Source organism: Alligator mississippiensis, chromosome 8 (assembly GCF_030867095.1).
Source record: "Alligator mississippiensis isolate rAllMis1 chromosome 8, rAllMis1, whole genome shotgun sequence".
NCBI classification, from domain to species: Eukaryota; Metazoa; Chordata; order Crocodylia; family Alligatoridae; genus Alligator; species Alligator mississippiensis.
The window spans coordinates 37,466,089-37,483,885 of NC_081831.1; the positions used below are offsets into that span (position 1 = coordinate 37,466,089).

Below are 17,797 nucleotides of genomic sequence, written 5' to 3' on the forward strand. Positions count from 1 at the left end.
AGGGGTTACTCAGTCCTCCGGCATCCTGCAGTGTTCCACTGGAGGAGGCAGTGAGGGGAGGGAATGGGGCACTCCACAAACCTGTGCTCCCTGGTTGGAGAGTGCTCCGTGGGGGGGGAGCCACTGGCAGCTCCCATCTGCGCAGCACTGAAGTGCTCCAAATTGGAGCAGAATTTGGAGTGCTTCAAATGCTCATCTGTCCATGGCCACAAATATCTGATTTGATAAGTGTAAAGCTCTGTGATGATGTGCACTTTTTTGCTCCTATGACTACCACCCACTGTCTCCCCACTAGTATGTTCTTACCCAGAGCTGCTGAACTATTTGCAGATGAGGTAGAAGTCTACCAGGGAGAGGGGGCATCTGGAAACACCCAGAATGCAGATAGAGTTTGGGAGATGAATGCCCTTGGTCCTAACTTGGCCAATCCCACATGCCAAACTGTTGCCACAGGAATCGGCAGCTTTCTGTATCCTAACTGTTGTTTATGTAGACTGAGTAACCAGTAGTTCTTGACCAGTGCCATGAGACTTTTTCAGGGGTACTGAAGCATAGGTGCCACCATGACCACTGCCACCAGGTGAAACTGCCTCACGCTTCTTGTGGAGCTTGATTAGGAAAGGTTGCACCAGCTCCTACTGCAACCCTCAGTAGAGCAACCAGGGCAGGATGGGAGGCACCAACCCCAGGTGCCAGTTTGGAGGGCGTGGCAAAATGGCAGTCAGTCAGGGTGCATAGCCTCAGCAAGGCAGAGTGCAGGGAGCCAGCCTTGGCAATGGCAGCAGGGATTGTCAGATGAGACCCTCCTGTGTTTATCACCACTCCCTGCTCTCCCCCTGCCCACCTCTTCCTACTCTCAGGTGCTTGGCACAACAGCCTCATTCTCCCCACCTTCTCCATCTCTGCTCAGTGTGCAAAAATCCTGTGGTAGCCCTTTCCCATCTGGCTCTGCACCAAGGGTGTGAGGCAGTTTCACCTGGCCACGCCAAAGGCAACATCCTGGTTAAGAAGCACTGAGGTAAGCTGAAGCAAACTGAAGTTTCTTAATTGGGGTGCTGCCAAATTTTCAACTCCAGTGGTTCTCAGCTGGGGTGCCCTGAATCTGAACAGGCTGAGAACCACTGGATTCAACAGTAAGATCAGTGGTCATTCACAGGCCAAAAAACTCTGATCAGTTTTCAAGATCTGTGTTTTCAGTGAGGTAATGCTGGAGGCAGGCAGGAGTGCCAAGAATTGCTACTGGAAAGAGAAGCCACAGCAGTAATAGGTGTGGGCAGATGAACAGGTACCACTTTAAGGTGGCAGAGAACTTATTGCATGCGAGTGTCTGCCAAGCTGATATGCTGTAACTTTTATCTGTCCAATCTTTCCCACAGTAAGTGCAGTTAAACCACAATGACTTACACTGAATGAAATGGGTGACAAACTATTGCAACTTACTTCCACTTACTGTGGGATAGAATGGAGAGGCAACATAGTTACCACTGATTCAGTTGAACTAGAGCGGTGGTCACCTACCAGTGGATCTCAATCTACTGGTAGATCTTGGAGCCTCTTGCAGGAGATCTCGGAGCCTCTTGGAGTCGATCCGAGGCTGGGGTGGGGGGGCTGTGTGCCCATGTGCATGCATGCATGTGCCCCAGCCCAGCAAGTCAGTGCATGGGGGAGGGAAGAGGTAGGGGATAGATTGAGGTCCCCAGTGGTGAGGGACAGGGTCGCAGAGGCAGGAGCAGGGGTAAGTTGCATGGGACCCAGGCCAGGTGGGATTTACCTGCTGGGGAGGCATGCCCCCAAATAATTTTTTTCTCCTTCTGCCTTGATCTGCCCCCCTCCCCACCTTCCCTCCCCACAGACTTACCTGCTGGGCGTGTGGGGAGGGGGGAGCGCATGGTAGATCTTGGGTCGCTTTTAAATGCCAAAGGTGATCTCCTACTTAGAAAGGTTGGAGACCACTGAACTAGAGTAAGTCTAGAGAAGTTGGTACAATTTTTGTCTGTCCATAGCCAGCATCACTAACTGCTAATTGAAATGCTGTGACTAGACAGCCTGATTTCTGTTGGGTGGTGCTTATGAGAGCAATAAAATACACATCATCACGGAGCTTTGCAGTTACCAAAGCAGGTATTTTTGGCCATGGACAGGTGAGCATTTGAAGCACTGTAGGTGCCACTGGCATCCCCTGCTAGACTTCAGCCATAGAGCACAAGTTTGTGGAGTGCCCCATAAGCCTCACCTCTTTCAAACTCCCTTTCTAAGTATACTTGTTTTTATACAAGTGACTGTCCCTCATTTACCTCATAATAAGGCTAACAATACACCAGGATTTCAAAGACACATTGGAGTGGATGGGAAGGGAAACAAAGATACCTAGTTTGATGGGTTCAGGTTCAGGCTACATTCATCAGAATGGATAGAGTGATAATTAGCCCTGCTAGTCTGAAGTCGGTGAAAAGACGGGGTAGATATTCATCTTTCTAGACTAACTAAATAAGATTATATATCAAGAAAGAGAGCACAAGCTTTGATAAACCCGAATTCACTTCCTACCCAACAGTGCAGATCTCTTGGACAGAGTGTTCTTTGGAGTATGTAGATGCAACAGGCAGAAATAGGGGCGCTACTTGGCTACTGGACCTTATTTTGGGTGTAGTCCTGGAATTTCATGGGCCTCTTATCTGTAGAGGTTGCACTCAGAAAAGGGCAGACAAAAGATGCAAGATGTCTGCCCTGCCATCTGGATTTCATTGAGTTGATCTGGATTTCATCGTACAACAGGACACTGATCCTAACCACTCTGTGAAGCTGGCATGTTTAAAATGTGCTGCCGCAGAAACAGAACTCTTGCAGGCAAGTTCAGATTCATACTTAAACCCAGCAGAATCCAGGAAAGTTGAAATTAAGGCTGAAAATCAAGAGCCAAGCACTCCTTTGTCTCTGTACTGAACACCCTTAGTGATGTTTTTTTTAAATGCTGGTGAAAGGTGCCTATTTGACAGCACTGGAGCCTGAAATCTTCTAAGTATCAGTCTTGGCAGACTATATTTAATGTAGGAGTCCAAGCAGAATCAGGGGTACTTATCTGGTTGCCCAGCAGGAAAGTTAGGTGATTCCAGTTTCCCTATAAGCAACATATGCTTTATTTCCCAATACAAATGTTTTGTTGTGTATGTGCCATAATATGTCCAGACAAGATCTATAATTCATACTGAATACAGAGAGCTAGTTTTGTTAACACTGGCATCATCAGCCTGACTAAGGCCATATATCTAAATATGCTTCTTGACCCAGTGTTCTGGTAGGAAGATGTCAGCAATATTCCATACTGTGCTTTAAGGAGGTATTGTAAACAATATAGAGTGTGGTAGGCAGCACGGTATTTTTGGGGGACAAGTGGATGAGCTGAGCAGGGCAATTAGCCATTTCTTTGGCTGTTGGATTCCAGGGACAGGTGGTCCCTTCCACTTTCAAGGTGTTTCCTAGACTCTTAGTTATTCCCAGATACAGACCTTCAGCTCAGTGACCCATTTGATGGGCAGTGCACCTTTCCCTTATCGTGCAGGGACCATTTCTAGAAGTAAGATGTCCATTTCCCATATGGTCTGTACAGTCCTTTAGATCACCAGGGAAAGGCTCCAGTAGTTGCAGTGGTTTATGATGCAGTCATTCACCTGCCAGTAATAGGGTTGAGACTACTTCCTTGTTTCCTTCATGACCTGTTAAACAGCTTTCTGATGATGATAGTGTTTGTTCAGTACTGACTGCAGTTGGATTGGCCAGTGTTATACACAGGTTTTGCTGGGCTCTCTAGATGGAAGGTAATCTTTTATACTGTTAAACAACATTGAATGGGAATCCTGGGGCGATTTCAGCCTTAAATCATTGGGGTTTTGAGAAGGAAGGAGCATTGTGACAAACATACATCTGGAGGACATGGTCCTTGTATGCAAGGACAAAAAGAAAAGGGTTGAGTAGGGGAAAAAAAGGAGTTGGTTGTTGTTGTGGCTGAGTGTTTTCTGCTACTGGGAAAGGGAGTGCTGCATGTGTGTTTGATAAATTTGGGCACTACTATTTATTTGAAGATTAGGGAGATCCTCCATAACACACCTTCACCTAACCCACTCTCCAAGATCCAGACCAGTGTTTGAATGCAAACTTTGGGAACCCTTCAGAATCATGGACTTTACTGAAATTGACCCAGGACTAATGGAGAGAAGTTCTGAATATCCCAATTCATTCTTGTATCTCTGTGATTACTACAAAGGCTTATGTAGCTCTCAACTTCCATTCTGTTTTCACTCAAAAAACTGAAGAAGTTGGCTTTCTCTACATCCTACGTAATAGAAACTCTCACCCTTTTCTTTAACTGTAATTCAGTCCTTAGACTCTATTCTTCTGACCTCACAGTATGAAACAAAAGGACACTTATCCTTCTCCTGCTTCCTGCACTTTTTCAGTGGATTTAGTGCTGGTGAAAGATGCAGAATTGATAGCTGCAGGGACTGAGGAACTCTGTTTGTCTAAACAACAAGGACAGCACAGAGCAGGCAGTGCACGCTTCTGTCCATACACAGTCATGATGAAGCTTATAGATAAGATAAGAAGGGACTATTGTGATCACACACTAATTACTTGTGTAGTCCAAGTCATGGGTCTTCCCAAATTCCTTCCATTTGAACTGGAGCAGACCTTTAGTAAAAGCATCCACCTTTATCAATTATGTGACATGATGCTGAATACAGTTTGCTTTGGTCTGCACCGGTCACTAAGTTTGAATCAGACGGTGTCCCCAGACTTGTTTAGTTATGTTTGAACTTGATAAAATTCTGTGACATAGACAAACAAAAGTCAATGGACTCAATAGAGAGATGTTAGGGTGATACTTAATGATGTGTGTCAGATGAGATTAGGATAGTGATGACCTTCTATCCTTAAACTCTTTAAATTCTGTGAGATTCTTGCTGTATTAGGCTGACTGGACTCTCTCAGCCATTGGAATGTGGTTTTTCCATTGTGCCCACCAGCAAGACAAATCCTAGCCCACCAGCAAGAGAAATTCTTACAGCCCCAGAGATAAACCTCAGCACTGAGTACTACTTCTAATGTCTTTCTAGAGTAACAGAAATAATTTATTTGTTGCTGAACACAAGGCTGTGGGTAAGAATGGGGCTGAATGATTAACCTACTGTAACAGAGATGCTAGGAACTTAGACAATATTGATGTTTCAGTGAGGTGTTTATCATTTAGGTAATGCCGCTAAAATGTTTTCAAAATGAAGAACTTTTCAGAGTGAGTATTGTTTAACTTTTTTTTACAGCTGCCAACCAAAGCCTGCAGGGGTTTGCTGAGTGACACTTCCCTGTCCTCACTGGGAGACTTTACTAAGAAACACTGGGAAGATTTGGCTCCAGAATCAGTTGTGTGTGGCTGGAAACAATTTGGGTGCATCCAAGTCAGCTCCTTCAGGGGAATAATTGCAGAGCTCATGTGGTAGCAATTCTTGCATTTGGTGGAAGTGACTGATTCTTGCACAATAAGATGACAGCCTCATAGATGAGGCAGGATTAAGGAAAACCAGACCCATGTAAACTTTAACAGGTCCCAAATGGGGGCTCTTGGGGTTTGAAGGCATTAATGTGATTGCACATCAAATGAAATGGCTTTAAAATTTGTATATTGGAAAGTGTCTCTGCTGCTGGCAGCAATTTCAGCCCATCTGGCTTTGGATCTAAAGGCATTAAGAGCAGACTCCCCCTTCCCTCCAGGTCTTCCCTTGCAAGAGGTAAACATTCCATTGTCCGTGTCATTTCTCATGTCTGCCCTTTAATCCTCTGGAAGAATGTGGAGTGCCTTGTTGAGAAAGAGCAAACCATTGGACTTGGCCAGTATCTAGCGTCTGTCTAGCAGAAGTGGAGATCTCCGCAGTGGCAGTTCATGTAAGGGAGTGCCCTGAGAAAATGTCAGGGTGTTTGTCTCTCTGGCAGGAATCAGAACAAGAGTGATGGTATAATACCTGATGTGCGAAACTTGGGGGCCAGTGGATGGAACATCTTTAGACCCTGGGGGGAGGAAAGACTTGTGTCGCTCTCCAGTAACTGCTGTTTGCTCTCATATCCTCTCCATGGAGGACTGAAGGGAGAGTACTGAGAGGTCTGAATGAACAAGGGCTTTCCTATGGGAAGGAAGGTTATCACAACATGGGGCCTGTGGGGGATAACGCAGGGCAAGAGGGGCAGGTGCTTCGTGTGGAAAGAGAAACTTGGGTGAACCACTTGCCTCTACAAACACACATGCTTCAGCCTGTTCCTCTGAGTGTTTGTGGAATTCTTGGGAACTCATCAAGAAGAGAGCATACAACCCAGAGTGGTACATTTTTATTTGATGTAATATTAGCACTTGGTTTCAGTCTCCTGGGCTATTGTTTCAGTATCAAGAGTTCAATTACAACATGGGCAATTGCCCCCACCCTCCCCAATCATTGTACTTGAACTCTAGGGGTCTGCTTCCCTGCTGAGGCTGCAGTTCAGTCTCTGTAGTCCTCGCAGTCCTTTGTCTCTCTTCTGAGATTACTCACAATGGGGCCATTTAGTGCTAATTGTGAAGGTGGGATTTTGTTGGGTTGGCTACTCAGTCACTACTAACCTGCAACCATTTCTCTCTCCCAGCAGTCTTCCTTCTGTTCACTGACCAGTCATTGCATTGTAGCAACCTTTGGTCATTTCTGACCTGAGTTGCCTCTGGAACAGCGGCCTGCTTGTAGAGGGTTAAAGTGCTATTTCCCATTACTAATGCCCTGAGTTATCCATTCTCCTCACACTTTACCCTGATGACTTCCCCATGTGTGAAGAGCTGCTTATTGTAAACAGCTGAGCAGAGATCACATTGTGTGGTTTGCATACCAAATTTCAGATGGGCACCTTGTGTGTTTTGAAGGAAGTTACTAATAACTGTAGCCTGATATGCTCCCGACATCTTTCTGATTTGGCAGCGAGCTCCACGGCTATGAAACCTAAAACTAATGACTTGGCAGCTGAATGCAGTCAGGCCCTTGTGAACAGTGACACTGGAGATTCCAGGGGATCCACATTGCAGTCTTTACACAGAGCCAAAAAAATCGTTAGCGTTTTTAAACAAATACGAAAAATATCAGGAAAATTAACATTAGGAAATTCAGTTTTTTGTTCCTACTATGTTCTCAAGGACCAAAGACCCTGTGGTATGTAATCAGGTTAGAGGTGTTAACTTGAGTTCATCTCCCAGATGCTAAATTGGGTGACTGCTTTCTCCTATCCTAAACCTAATGTATAACCATATTATGCTTTTGGTGGTGGTATAGGCAAATACTATACATTGGCAGTAGGCAGCCTTTTCCAGTTGCAGGCCAGAATGACCCACATCAGGTCAGAGGTGTGCATGCACTAGGACCTGCCCACAGCTGCTGTTTGTCCATGTGGCAGCACAGTGAGAGTGCCAACAGCTTGAAGCCCCATGCTACCAAAGGCCTGTGTCCACAGGCTGGATCTAGTGGTTCTGCAGGCCAGATCCAGTTCTCAGGTCATAGGTTGCTGCCCCCTGCTACACACTGTAGTGTTGCTGGGTGCTCTTAAATATTGATTACATTTCACTCCAGAGGTGGCTGGATTTCAGTAATGAGGAAAGTAGTCTTTTTACATGGAGTTTATAAAACTGAAAGTCTTTATCTTGTGAACACATGTGCATGCAAGTATCCTTGAGCTCAGCTGGACTACAGATTTGCCTCGCCAGCCATGGTTTTGCCAACCATGGTTTTGAGTATCCACAGTTAATATTCTGTATACCATTTTGGCTACCATTGTATACAGTTTTTAGTAGCCATGGTTTTCCGTGGTTGCGCATCGGCCTGCCAACTCCCCTGGCCCTGCTCGTGCCTGTCCTTTCCCCCCCACACACAGTCCCTGCTTCCCCAGGCGCAGGTGGGCCCCGGCCCTGCCAGAGGTGCACATGGTGGTAGGGAGCTGCCCTCCCCTCCCCTTCCTTTCCCTCCCCTGGGTAAGAGGCAAATGTGCCAGGGGAGATGCTGCTGCCACACCCTGGGCATGCTCCATCCCCACCCACCAGCGCATACCCCCTATAACCTGTCTAAGTACCCCTAGGGGTACTCCTACACCTGGTTGACCACCCTATGTATTAAAGATAAGTAAAAATTATTTTTATACACTATGCTGTACAGTATTTGAGTCCCTAACCCAATTTTCCCCATAAGACTTTAGTTTTGCCAACCACGGGAACTTTCCAGAACCTAACCCCCACGGAAGAGAAGGGCAAGGGAAGGCAAGGGAAACCTGTACTTGTATGTGTGAGGTCGCTCAGGATGAATAAGGTTCCTTGGATGAAAGTTTTGTAAATACAAGTTCATTGTATTGTAGGAATGGTGTCCAAAGCTGCTCTCACACTTGTTGTGTACCAAGTGAGATTAGAGGTGTATATGTTCTTTATCTTTCCCAGGTTACTAAGGCCGAAGTGTCCCTTCTAGGAATTGCATCTGTTTCTAAATTGTCAGGAATAAAAACATGGTTGTTTTTTGTGGGGGAGGGGGAAGAGAAGGGAGGAATATGTTTTTCTCCCTGATTTTCCCTGCGTTTGTATTGGCGACACTGCACAGTGAACAGGATTATTCATTCTTTTTCCTCCTAATAAAGAAAAATTTCTTGAAATAAATCCAAGTATCTGGCATGTTCCATTGCACCTTCCAAGAGACCCAAAAGAGAGAGCTGATAATGCACAAGAGAGCAATAAGAGTCAATCCCTACTCTTACCCAGCTCAAGGGAGTGCTGCCAGAGCACCAAGGAAAACTACTTGTGCAGGGACCCATTGCAGAAAGGAGTTGGTGGGAGTCCTGCTAACGATTATGGAAACAGGCACTCGGCTGTGTGTATTATCTTTTTAATGTGATAAACCTAGTTCACTAGAACACCACTCAAGCTATGACTTTTCCAGGCTCTCATTGGGATTATAACTGGAATTATACTGAAAATTTAGTAATTAAGGCAGAGTAGCAACCTTGTTGTTTAGTCAGCTACCAAGGCCATGGGTTGCTGCTATATAACCATCCCACTGAGCTGTGCTTTTGGGATAACTCCTTGTTGGTTTTTCCCCCAGAGTGCTGAAGGAAGCGTATGCAGCGTTCAACCCCGAAGCCGTAGTCCTGCAGCTGGGAGCAGATACAATAGCTGGGGACCCCATGTGTTCATTTAACATGACTCCAGTGGGGGTTGGCAAATGTCTGAAATACGTTCTGCAGTGGCAGCTGGCTACCCTCATCCTGGGAGGAGGTGAGTATATGTGAGGTTTACTCTGCTCAGAGCAGCAGGATAATAGCTTGCTTCCCAGCTATTTGCTTTTTGAGAGTACAATTTCTAGTTGAAAGCTGCACACGGTTCGAAGGGCAGTTGAAGGAAATGAGCATGCTCAACTGGATATTATATGGGGGAGGTGCTTGTAGAGCTGATGTGGTGTTATTTTTTACACTGACATCAACTCCTTGGTACCAGCAGGTCCAAATCTCAATCCCTGACTCTGAGATCCTAGGTTAAAGGTTTCTTGGCTTCTGAGGAGAACAGAAGCTGTTAACCCCAGTGAACTCTGACCCTGGCTCTTCAGTGCCATCTTTGAGTCCCACCTCTGGCGAGCTGCACTGCAGGGCTTCTGTTTAAAAGTAAGCATTATGTTCTCAAACCTACCTTGGGCACCTGGCAATGAATTATTTCATTTCGATTCAAACAAAGTCTGGGAAAAGACTTGGCTGTATTCACAATAAAGCAGATTTCTGATAACGCTGTATGGAAGCCCTCTCAAGTGCTTTTTGGCTTGTAGCATGTTCTGTGCAACCAGCTGTTTGTCCAATGGATAGAAAACAAGCTGTTCCTGTTGCAAGGAAAAAGTTAATAAATAAAAAAATAAATAAAAGGCCCTTTGGCCCAGGAAATCTGAGCTGCCTTTGCCTTCCACACAGACCTATTTGCTTAATCTGAGGAGACACTCTGAACCTTTTAAGGGATATTATCAAGTACAACAGAGTAAGCCTTCCTCTTACCGGTGGCAGTTGGTTGGGAAACATTCAGCATGTTTGCTCTTGCTGACAGCATAGAGAAGTCCAGATTTTTTTTATTTTTTTTGCACTTCTTAGCAAGAAGTGAGAGTGACTTGCCCCAAATGCAGTAAAAATAACAAAACCAAGTGGTTCAGTTCTTAGAGACATTAGAAATAAAATTTGAGACAAGGATCAATGTTTGCCAGAATATCAAAAGGAGAGGGAGTCTGTGAGAAACCATTTTTTCATGCTCCAAGGATAGTTCTTATTTAGTCTTTGCAGTTTGAAAATCCTTTTGCGAGTAAGTGAGTCCTGCCAGGATTGTTTTAAATTGAAGTTCTCTCTTGCGTGGCATTAGAAGATCAGCAGTGGTGACCACAACCCGGGTGATGCTTATTAGGGCTGTGTGAAATTTTGGTGGCTGTTTAGTTTAGGAGTCGGACGTTTTGACAGTCGAAACACCGAATCTGAAACGAAACGCCGAATCTGAAACCGCTCCGAAACTAAATGGGCCATGCAAAATGTTTTGGAGCTGTTTTGGAGGCTGGTAGGGAGAGAGGGAAGGGGCCAGGCAGGGAAGGACTGCTCTAATATTGACATCTGTAGCTGGCCAGTGACAATGATCTGTGTCTGAGGTCCCTTCCAACCCCAGTGCTGGGGAGTGGAACCAGGGGCTGAAGGAATGTTCTCAGGTACCTGGTCATTCTCTCAGTTCCCGGTTCAATTCCCCAGTCAACCCGAACGCCACCTCCAGGAGTGGGGGGCGCGACCACCACTCCTGCGGCAGGCAGGGCCCCCCCTGGAGGCTGGCAGGAGCAGGGAGAGGCAGGCAGGGGACCCTCCCGATGGGGAGGGTTTGGCCGCTTTCTCTTCCCCCTCCCCCGCGCCTGGGTTGACCTGCCCCTGGCAGGCGGGGAGGCTCTCACGCAGGGAGCACCTTGCCAGCCTCTCCTTCCTACAGGCATCACCGGGGTTGACCTGGGCTCCCAAAAGCCACCCCTCCGGCTCTGAAAACAGGGTTGGTCTGGGTCTCAAAAGTTCCCATAGGCTTGCATGGGGTTGACCTGGTGACCGGAATTTCTGCCGACGGGGGTTAAACTCCCAATCAATTGCTGAGGGTGCAGACACAGTCCCTGCAAAACCACCGGGGGCTTAAGCCTCGGAAAAGTGCCCCCCCACCCTGGCTTAAGCCTCCATCTGTCACCCCCACTTTCCCCAGTTCCCCAGGCGCCTCGGGCAGCCCCGCCAGGCCAGACAACCCCCTCCTGGAGGCCCACCACAGGCTCCAGAGGAGAGCAGCAAGCAGCAGCTTGCAGGCGGACTCAGAACCCGCTGCATCCACTCCACTGCCCAGCAGTGCTCCCAAGGCTTGCCGGGCAGCCGGCCGGTCCGGGGCCTGATCCCACCGCCCGGGCCCAGGCAAGGGCAGGGCCAGCTCCGTCCCACTCTGGTGCAAAAGGGCAGGTGGCCTACGGCACCCAGGATTCCCAGGCGGTCTCCTATCCAGGTACTAGCAGGGCCAGGGACTGCTTAGCTTCCGAGATCGGACGGGATTGGGTGCAGTCAGTCCGGTGTGGCCGCAGGCGGGCAGGAGAGGTAAGGCAGGGGTCCCCATAGGCTTCCATGGGGTGGACACGGTGCCTGGAAGTCCCCTTTGGAATGCATGGGGTTGACCTGGTGCCTGAAAGTTCCCATAGGAATCCATGGGATTGACTTGGGGACTGAAAATCCACATAGATATACATGGGGTTAACCTGGGGACCAAAAATCCCCATAGGAATACATAGGGTTGACCTGGGGACTGAGAATCCCCATAGGAATACATGGGGTTGACCTGGGGACAGACAATCCCCATAGGAATACATGGGGTTGACATTGCGCCCAAAAAATCCCCCAAAAATCCCCATTGCACCTGAAAATCCCCATAGGAATACATGGGGTTGACCTGGGGACAGAAAATCCCCATCGGAATACATGGGGTTGACATTGCACCCAAAAATCCCCATAGGAATACATGGGGTTGACGTGGTGCCTGACCTCACCCTGAAGTCCATATGGGGTCGTTCCAAACTGCGTTGCCCGACCATTCAATCCAGGAGGGCAGACGCTTTTGGTGGTTGCCCCCGGTGCTGAGGCCAGGTGCCACATCTACAAAACTTTGAGGAAACGTCTGTGGAGATTTTCGGGGATGTGTTTTTCGGGACCCTAGATGCCCATCTTTGGTTCCAGAAGGCTGGTCAGAGGAACCTCCGGGGCAGAACCGTGCTGTATTCAGGGGCCAAACCCGAGTTTTGTGCCAGGTTAACTGGGAGCTCCGGAAGGGGCCCGAACCGGACGGTCAGGCCGGGCGAGAGTTTCAGGAGCCCGGCCACAATTCAGGCTTCGTCCCGGCAAAGCGCTCTGCTGCTGGGCAGGCGGGGGGCAACTCGAAGGGTCCCGGCAGGGATGCGGGGCTCCAGGGTTGGAGCCCAGCGACCCCATTGAGGGGCGGAGGGCCCGGGCTGAGGCGGCAGGAGCCCGGGCTGGCCTCCACAAGGCCATGTCAACCTGGAGCTCTAGAAGGGGTTGGAGCCGGTGGGCCAGGCCGGGCGAGAGTTCCAGGAGCCCGGGCACCATTCCGGCGTCACCCTGGTGACCTACCCCAAGCCCAGGCAGGCCGGGGTGCTTCCTTAGCTGTGGTGCGGTTCCCCAGCCAGAGAACCAGGTTGACCTGGTGTCCGCCGTGGGGCTTGGAAAAATTTTGCCCGGCTGTGTTGCAAGTGGTTGACCTGGGCCCCCACGTGGGCCCAGAAGTCCATATGGGGTCGTTCCAAACTGCGTTGCCTGACCATTCAATCCAGGAGGGCGGACACTTTTGGTGGTTCACCTCAGTGCCAGGGCCAGGTGCCACATCCACAATACTTTGAGGAAATGTCTGCGGAGATTTTCGGTGACACGTTTTTCGCGACCCTAGATGCCCATCTTTGGTTCTAGAAGGGCAGTCAGAGGAACCTCCGGGGCAGAACCGTTCTGTATTCAGGGGCCAACCCCAAGTTTTGTGCCAGGTCAACTGGGAACTCCGGAAGGGGCCTGAATTGGATGGTCAGGCCGGGCGAGAGTTCCAGGAGCCCGGCCACAATTCTGGCTTCGTCCTGGTAAAGCGCTCTGCTGCCAGGCAGGTGGGGGCAGCTCCAAGGGTCCCGACAGGGATGCGGGGCCCCGGGGTCAGACCCCAGTGACCCCGGCGAGGGGCAGAGGGCCCGGGCTGAGGCGGCAGGATCCTGGGCAGGCCTCCGCGGTGCCGTGTCAACCCGGAGCTCCAGATGGGGTCTAATCCGGCGGGCCAGGCTGGCCAAGAGTTCCAGGAGCCTGGCCACCATTCCAGCATCACCCCGGTGACCTGCCCCAAACCCGGGCAGGCCAGGGTGCTTCCTCGGGAGTGGTGGGGGTCCCCGGCCGGAGAACCGGGTCGACCTGGTGCCCGACCTCCGCCCGGAAGTCCAGATGGGGTCGTGCCAAACCGCGTTGTCTGATCCTTCGATCCAGGAGGGCAGACACTTTCGGTGGTTGTCCCCGGTGCCAGGTGCCACATCTACAAAACTTTGAGGCAACATCCGCGGAGATTTTCGTGGACGCTTTTTTCGGGACCTTAGATTCCCATCTTTGGTTCCAGGAAGGTGGCGAGAGAAACCTCTGGGGCAGAACCGTGCCGCAGCCCGTGGCCGAAGCCAAGTTTTGTGCCAGGTGTACTGAGAGCTCCGGATGGGGAGCGAACTGGCGGGCCAGGTCGGGCGAGAGTTCCAGGAGCCCGGCCACAATTCCGGCTTTGCCCAGGTGCCCTGCCCGCGGGTCAGGCAGGCCGGGGGCATCTCAAAAGGTCCCGGCAGGTCTGCAGGGCCCTGGGGTCGGAGCCCAGCGACCCCAGCAAGGGGCAGCAGGAGCCCGGGCAGCCCTCCGTGGTGCCACATCAACCCAGAGGTCCGGAAGGGGCCCGATCCATCGGTCAGGCTGGGCGAGAGTTCCATGCACCTGGCCGCAATTCTGGCTTCACCCGGTGACCTGCCCCAAGCCCAGGCTGGCCGGGGTGCCTCCGCGGGAGTGGCAGGCTTCTCCTGCCGGAGAGCCGAGCTGCCCTGATGCCCGGCCAGCTGGCCGGGTCCATGCCCGGGTCGACCTGGTGCCCAATCTCTGCCCGGAAGTCCGTATGGGGTGATGCCAAACCACGTTGCCTGACTGTTCGATCCAGGAGGGCAGACACTTTCAGTGGTTGTCCCCGGTGCTGGAGCCAGGTGCCACATCTACAAAACTTTCAGGAAATGTCCGCGGAGATTTTCAGGGACATGTTTTTCCAGACCCTAGATGCTCATCTTTGGTTCCAGAAAGGTGGCAAGAGAAACCTCCGGGGCAGAACCATGCCGCAGCCAGGGGCCGAAGCTGGAATTGTGGCCGGGCTCCTGGAACTCTCGCCCGGCCTGCCCTGTGGATCAGGCCCCTTCCGGACCTCTGGGTTGACGTGGTCAATTCCCCAGCTCTTTGATCACTCTTTGATCTTTCCCCCTGCTCTTTGATCTTTCCCCCAGCTCTTTGATCACTTCCCTCATGTCTTCCCAGGGGGCACGGGCCCCCGCATGATACAGGATGACAGCAGGCTGCTACTACCAGCTGGGGATGGCGGCAGTTCTGGGCTATTTTCCCAGCCAGCAGCAGCAGCTTGCTGAAACCCTGTGTGCAGATCCAGGGGCCTGTGCCCCCTGGGAACAGCTGGGGGAATGAGGGGAATGATCAGAGAGCTGGGGATTGAACTGGGAGCTCTGGCTGACTGCTGGGCTGCCCCAGCTTCAGGACAGTATGCGGCACCCTGCTAACCGCAACATAGTGCAGCTGTTGTGCGGGTGCCAGGCAGGGAGGGTGATCCCCGCTGTCCTGCGCTGCACGGGGGGGGGGCTCTGCCACAAGCCCTCAAAGGCACCAATCACCACTTCCAGAACTGGTGAGTGCAGAGCTTTTTTTTTTTTTTCAAGATCTGTACTTACCAGCTGCAGAGCATGTGTATGACAGCATGCTGCTGCTGCCAGCTGGGACCAGGGCCAGTGCCAGCACCCGAGTCTGCCCAGTGAAGCCCATGCCGAATGCCAGGAAGAGCCCAGTGCTGGCGCTGGCTTCAGCCGACAGCAGCAGCCTGCTGTCATCCCGCATGCAGATCCAGGGCCCATACCTACCGGGAGGGCTGTGGGTCTGTGCCAGACTCCTCCTGGGGGCGCAGTCCCCAGATCTGTGTGCGGGATGACAGCAGGCTGCCACTGCCAGCAACTGATACTAGTTTTGTTTTGAACAGTTTGAGGTGCAGTTTCCCAGAAACCTGTGCACCCATCTCCTTGAAACTTGGTAGGCTTCATGACCTCAGAAAGGACTACCATCCCTGCAAGTTTAATCTGAATCAGGCAAGAAATGACAAAGTTAGAGGCAGTTTTGCCATTCCCCATTATAGCCTATGGCCGAAACACTATCAAACAGCTCCAAAACAGTTTCAGTCGAAGCAAAACAGGACAATGATTCGAAACACCAAAACTAGTCACTGTCCCTCTGAAATACTGAATCTGAAATAGAAACGAAACGCAGGCATTTTGCACAGCCCTGATGTCTAGCTAAGGCTGTTAAACTGATCCACAAGTGATAGTGCCCTTTTAATTGGCTTCATGGTTGGATAAGTTCTCTGCTCAAAATGTGGCACTAATGGAGATTTTTTTTAAATCAACACATGGTCAGTCTTGAATATCATTCACTTTGGACCACATGCTGGGGTTAAAATAAGATTCTAATCTTAAACCGATTGTCTATGTTCTGCTCATGTTAACTGCTTACATGCTGAATATGAATATCTTCCTTGCCATCATGTCACCTTGGGATAACCTGACCTTTGTATTCAAAGGTTCAAGGTTTACTGGTATCTCTTGAAGCCAGTTACTGAGAAGTCCTGAGTCTCCCTTCTGAGATCTGCTTTTTTAGTATGGGTGATCAACTGCTTTGCCTTAGCTCTGTGCTCTGCAACAGGTGCAAAGCAGTTACTATGCATGGCTTGGGAGAACTAAATAAAAAGCTTTATTCATGTGCATTGCAACTGAAAGTCTCTTGCTCTTCCACAATGCATTTCTTTCATTAAAACTCTCCCTCTCCTCCCCCCGCCCCCCCCATCTGCCCCTTCCTAATTTCATGATTTTTGCTGGAGACAGGAGGCTACAATCTTGCCAACACAGCCCGCTGCTGGACATACTTGACTGGGGTCATCCTGGGGAGAACGCTGTCCTCTGAGATCCCAGATCACGAGGTAAGGCTTCGACAAGCTCTCCCTTCTCTGAGCGCGACAGCTGAGTCATTCCACCTAATCAAAACTACGTCCTTGCCACTCAATACATTTTTGTTGAGAGACACTCCTGTAACAATAACACACTGTCCCCACAGCATAGTGGACTCTTGTTCCCAAAACCCGAGACAGTCTGCATCTTTTTACAAGGGATCGCAGAAGCCAATCAATTGCAGAGTCTCAAATAATTACACAGGGAATGGGAGAGGGGTTTACCTGTTCACACAAAGAGCTCTTTAGGGGACATGCATATTTTCACCAGAAAAAAGTGAGACCTTTCTCAAATCAGATTTAGCTTTTGCTTGCTTCAATTTATGGAAAGTTCTAGATGCAACTTTTGGACTGTCCCAGCATTTGACCATGAAGCTGGTTGATCTTGAAATGCAGGACCCCTCAGAGATATTTCTCAAGTCTAAAACAGAGCTGGGTGACCAGCTGAAGGGATTTGTACAGGAACAATTTACTGAGTCAGACCATAGGTCCATCTAGCCCAAGGGTGGGCAAAACATGGCCTGCAGGCCATATCTTGTCCACCAATTGATTCTATTTGGCCTGCAGCACCAGCAGAGGTTGGAGCCAGAGCAGCCCCTGCCCACACACTGGATAGAATCGATTGACAGGTCTGTGGGGTGGCAGCTCCATCCCCTGCTGGCACAGCTGAGGACACTGGGCAGGAGCAGCCCTGCCTGTCTGCCTGGCACTGTGCAGCAGCCTGGGAGATGGAGTCCAACCCTGCAGTGCCGGGTAGGCAGGAGTGCGGGGCCGGGGCTTCTTTGTTCCAGTGTCACCTGCAGCACCAGCAGAAGCCGGGGTCCTTCCCACCTGGCCAGCACTGTGACAGTGGGGGTTGGGCATGGAGGCAGGGGATCTGAGGCCTCCCCTACCCTGGGTCTGCCTAGAGCAGGGGTGGGCAGTTATCTCGGGTGGAAAGCTGCTTATTGAGTTTTGGCAAGCCATCAAAGGCTGCATTAGAGGCAGCCGGGGCAGATAAATATAAATTTCCTAAATTTTTTAGGGGCCCCATGGGCTGGATAGAAGGGCTTGGCCAGCCACATCCAGCCTGCGGGCCACATTTTGCCCACCCCTGGCCTAGAGGGTGTGAAGGGAGGTCAAGAGGAAGGGGAATTTCCTTTCCCCCTTAACCCCTGCAAGTCTGGCTTTGGGGGGCTGCAAATGCTTCTGCTTCCACTGCTGCTCTGGCACCAGCCTCAGCCTGGCTGGAGGTGTGTGCGTGCGTGCGTGCGTGCGTGCGTGCGTGCACGCAGCCCTCAACAGTTCACTATAACTCATTAAGTGACCCTCTTGTCTCACACAGTGGTGGAGTGAGGATGGGGTATGTGAACTTAGTATGTCCAGGATTTTGCAGCTCCTGCTTCTCTCTCCCTGCAG

At 50.3% G+C, this 17,797-nt stretch overlaps 1 protein-coding gene and 1 pseudogene across 13 annotated transcripts in view; one reads left to right on the plus strand and one right to left on the minus strand.

Annotated features, from left to right (window-relative positions):
- Nucleotides 1-17,797, plus strand: part of LOC102573806 (histone deacetylase 8) — a 181,841-nt gene that overhangs the window by 116,573 nt on the left and 47,471 nt on the right. For 7 of the 13 annotated variants that reach the window (XM_059732660.1, XM_059732654.1, XM_059732653.1 and 4 more), the window contains 2 exons: nucleotides 9,138-9,310; nucleotides 16,278-16,372. The exons of 2 other annotated variants lie outside the window; for them this stretch is intronic. In XM_059732660.1, the coding sequence (XP_059588643.1) occupies nucleotides 9,138-9,310; nucleotides 16,278-16,372 (268 nt within the window). Of the gene's footprint in view, nucleotides 1-9,137; nucleotides 9,311-9,529; nucleotides 9,694-16,273; nucleotides 16,373-17,797 lie in introns of those variants that run through there. 4 more of the 13 variants (XM_059732655.1, XM_019481929.2, XM_059732656.1 and 1 more) reach the window with 3 other exon arrangements.
- On the minus strand, nucleotides 11,535-11,653 carry LOC132252236 (5S ribosomal RNA; annotated as a pseudogene).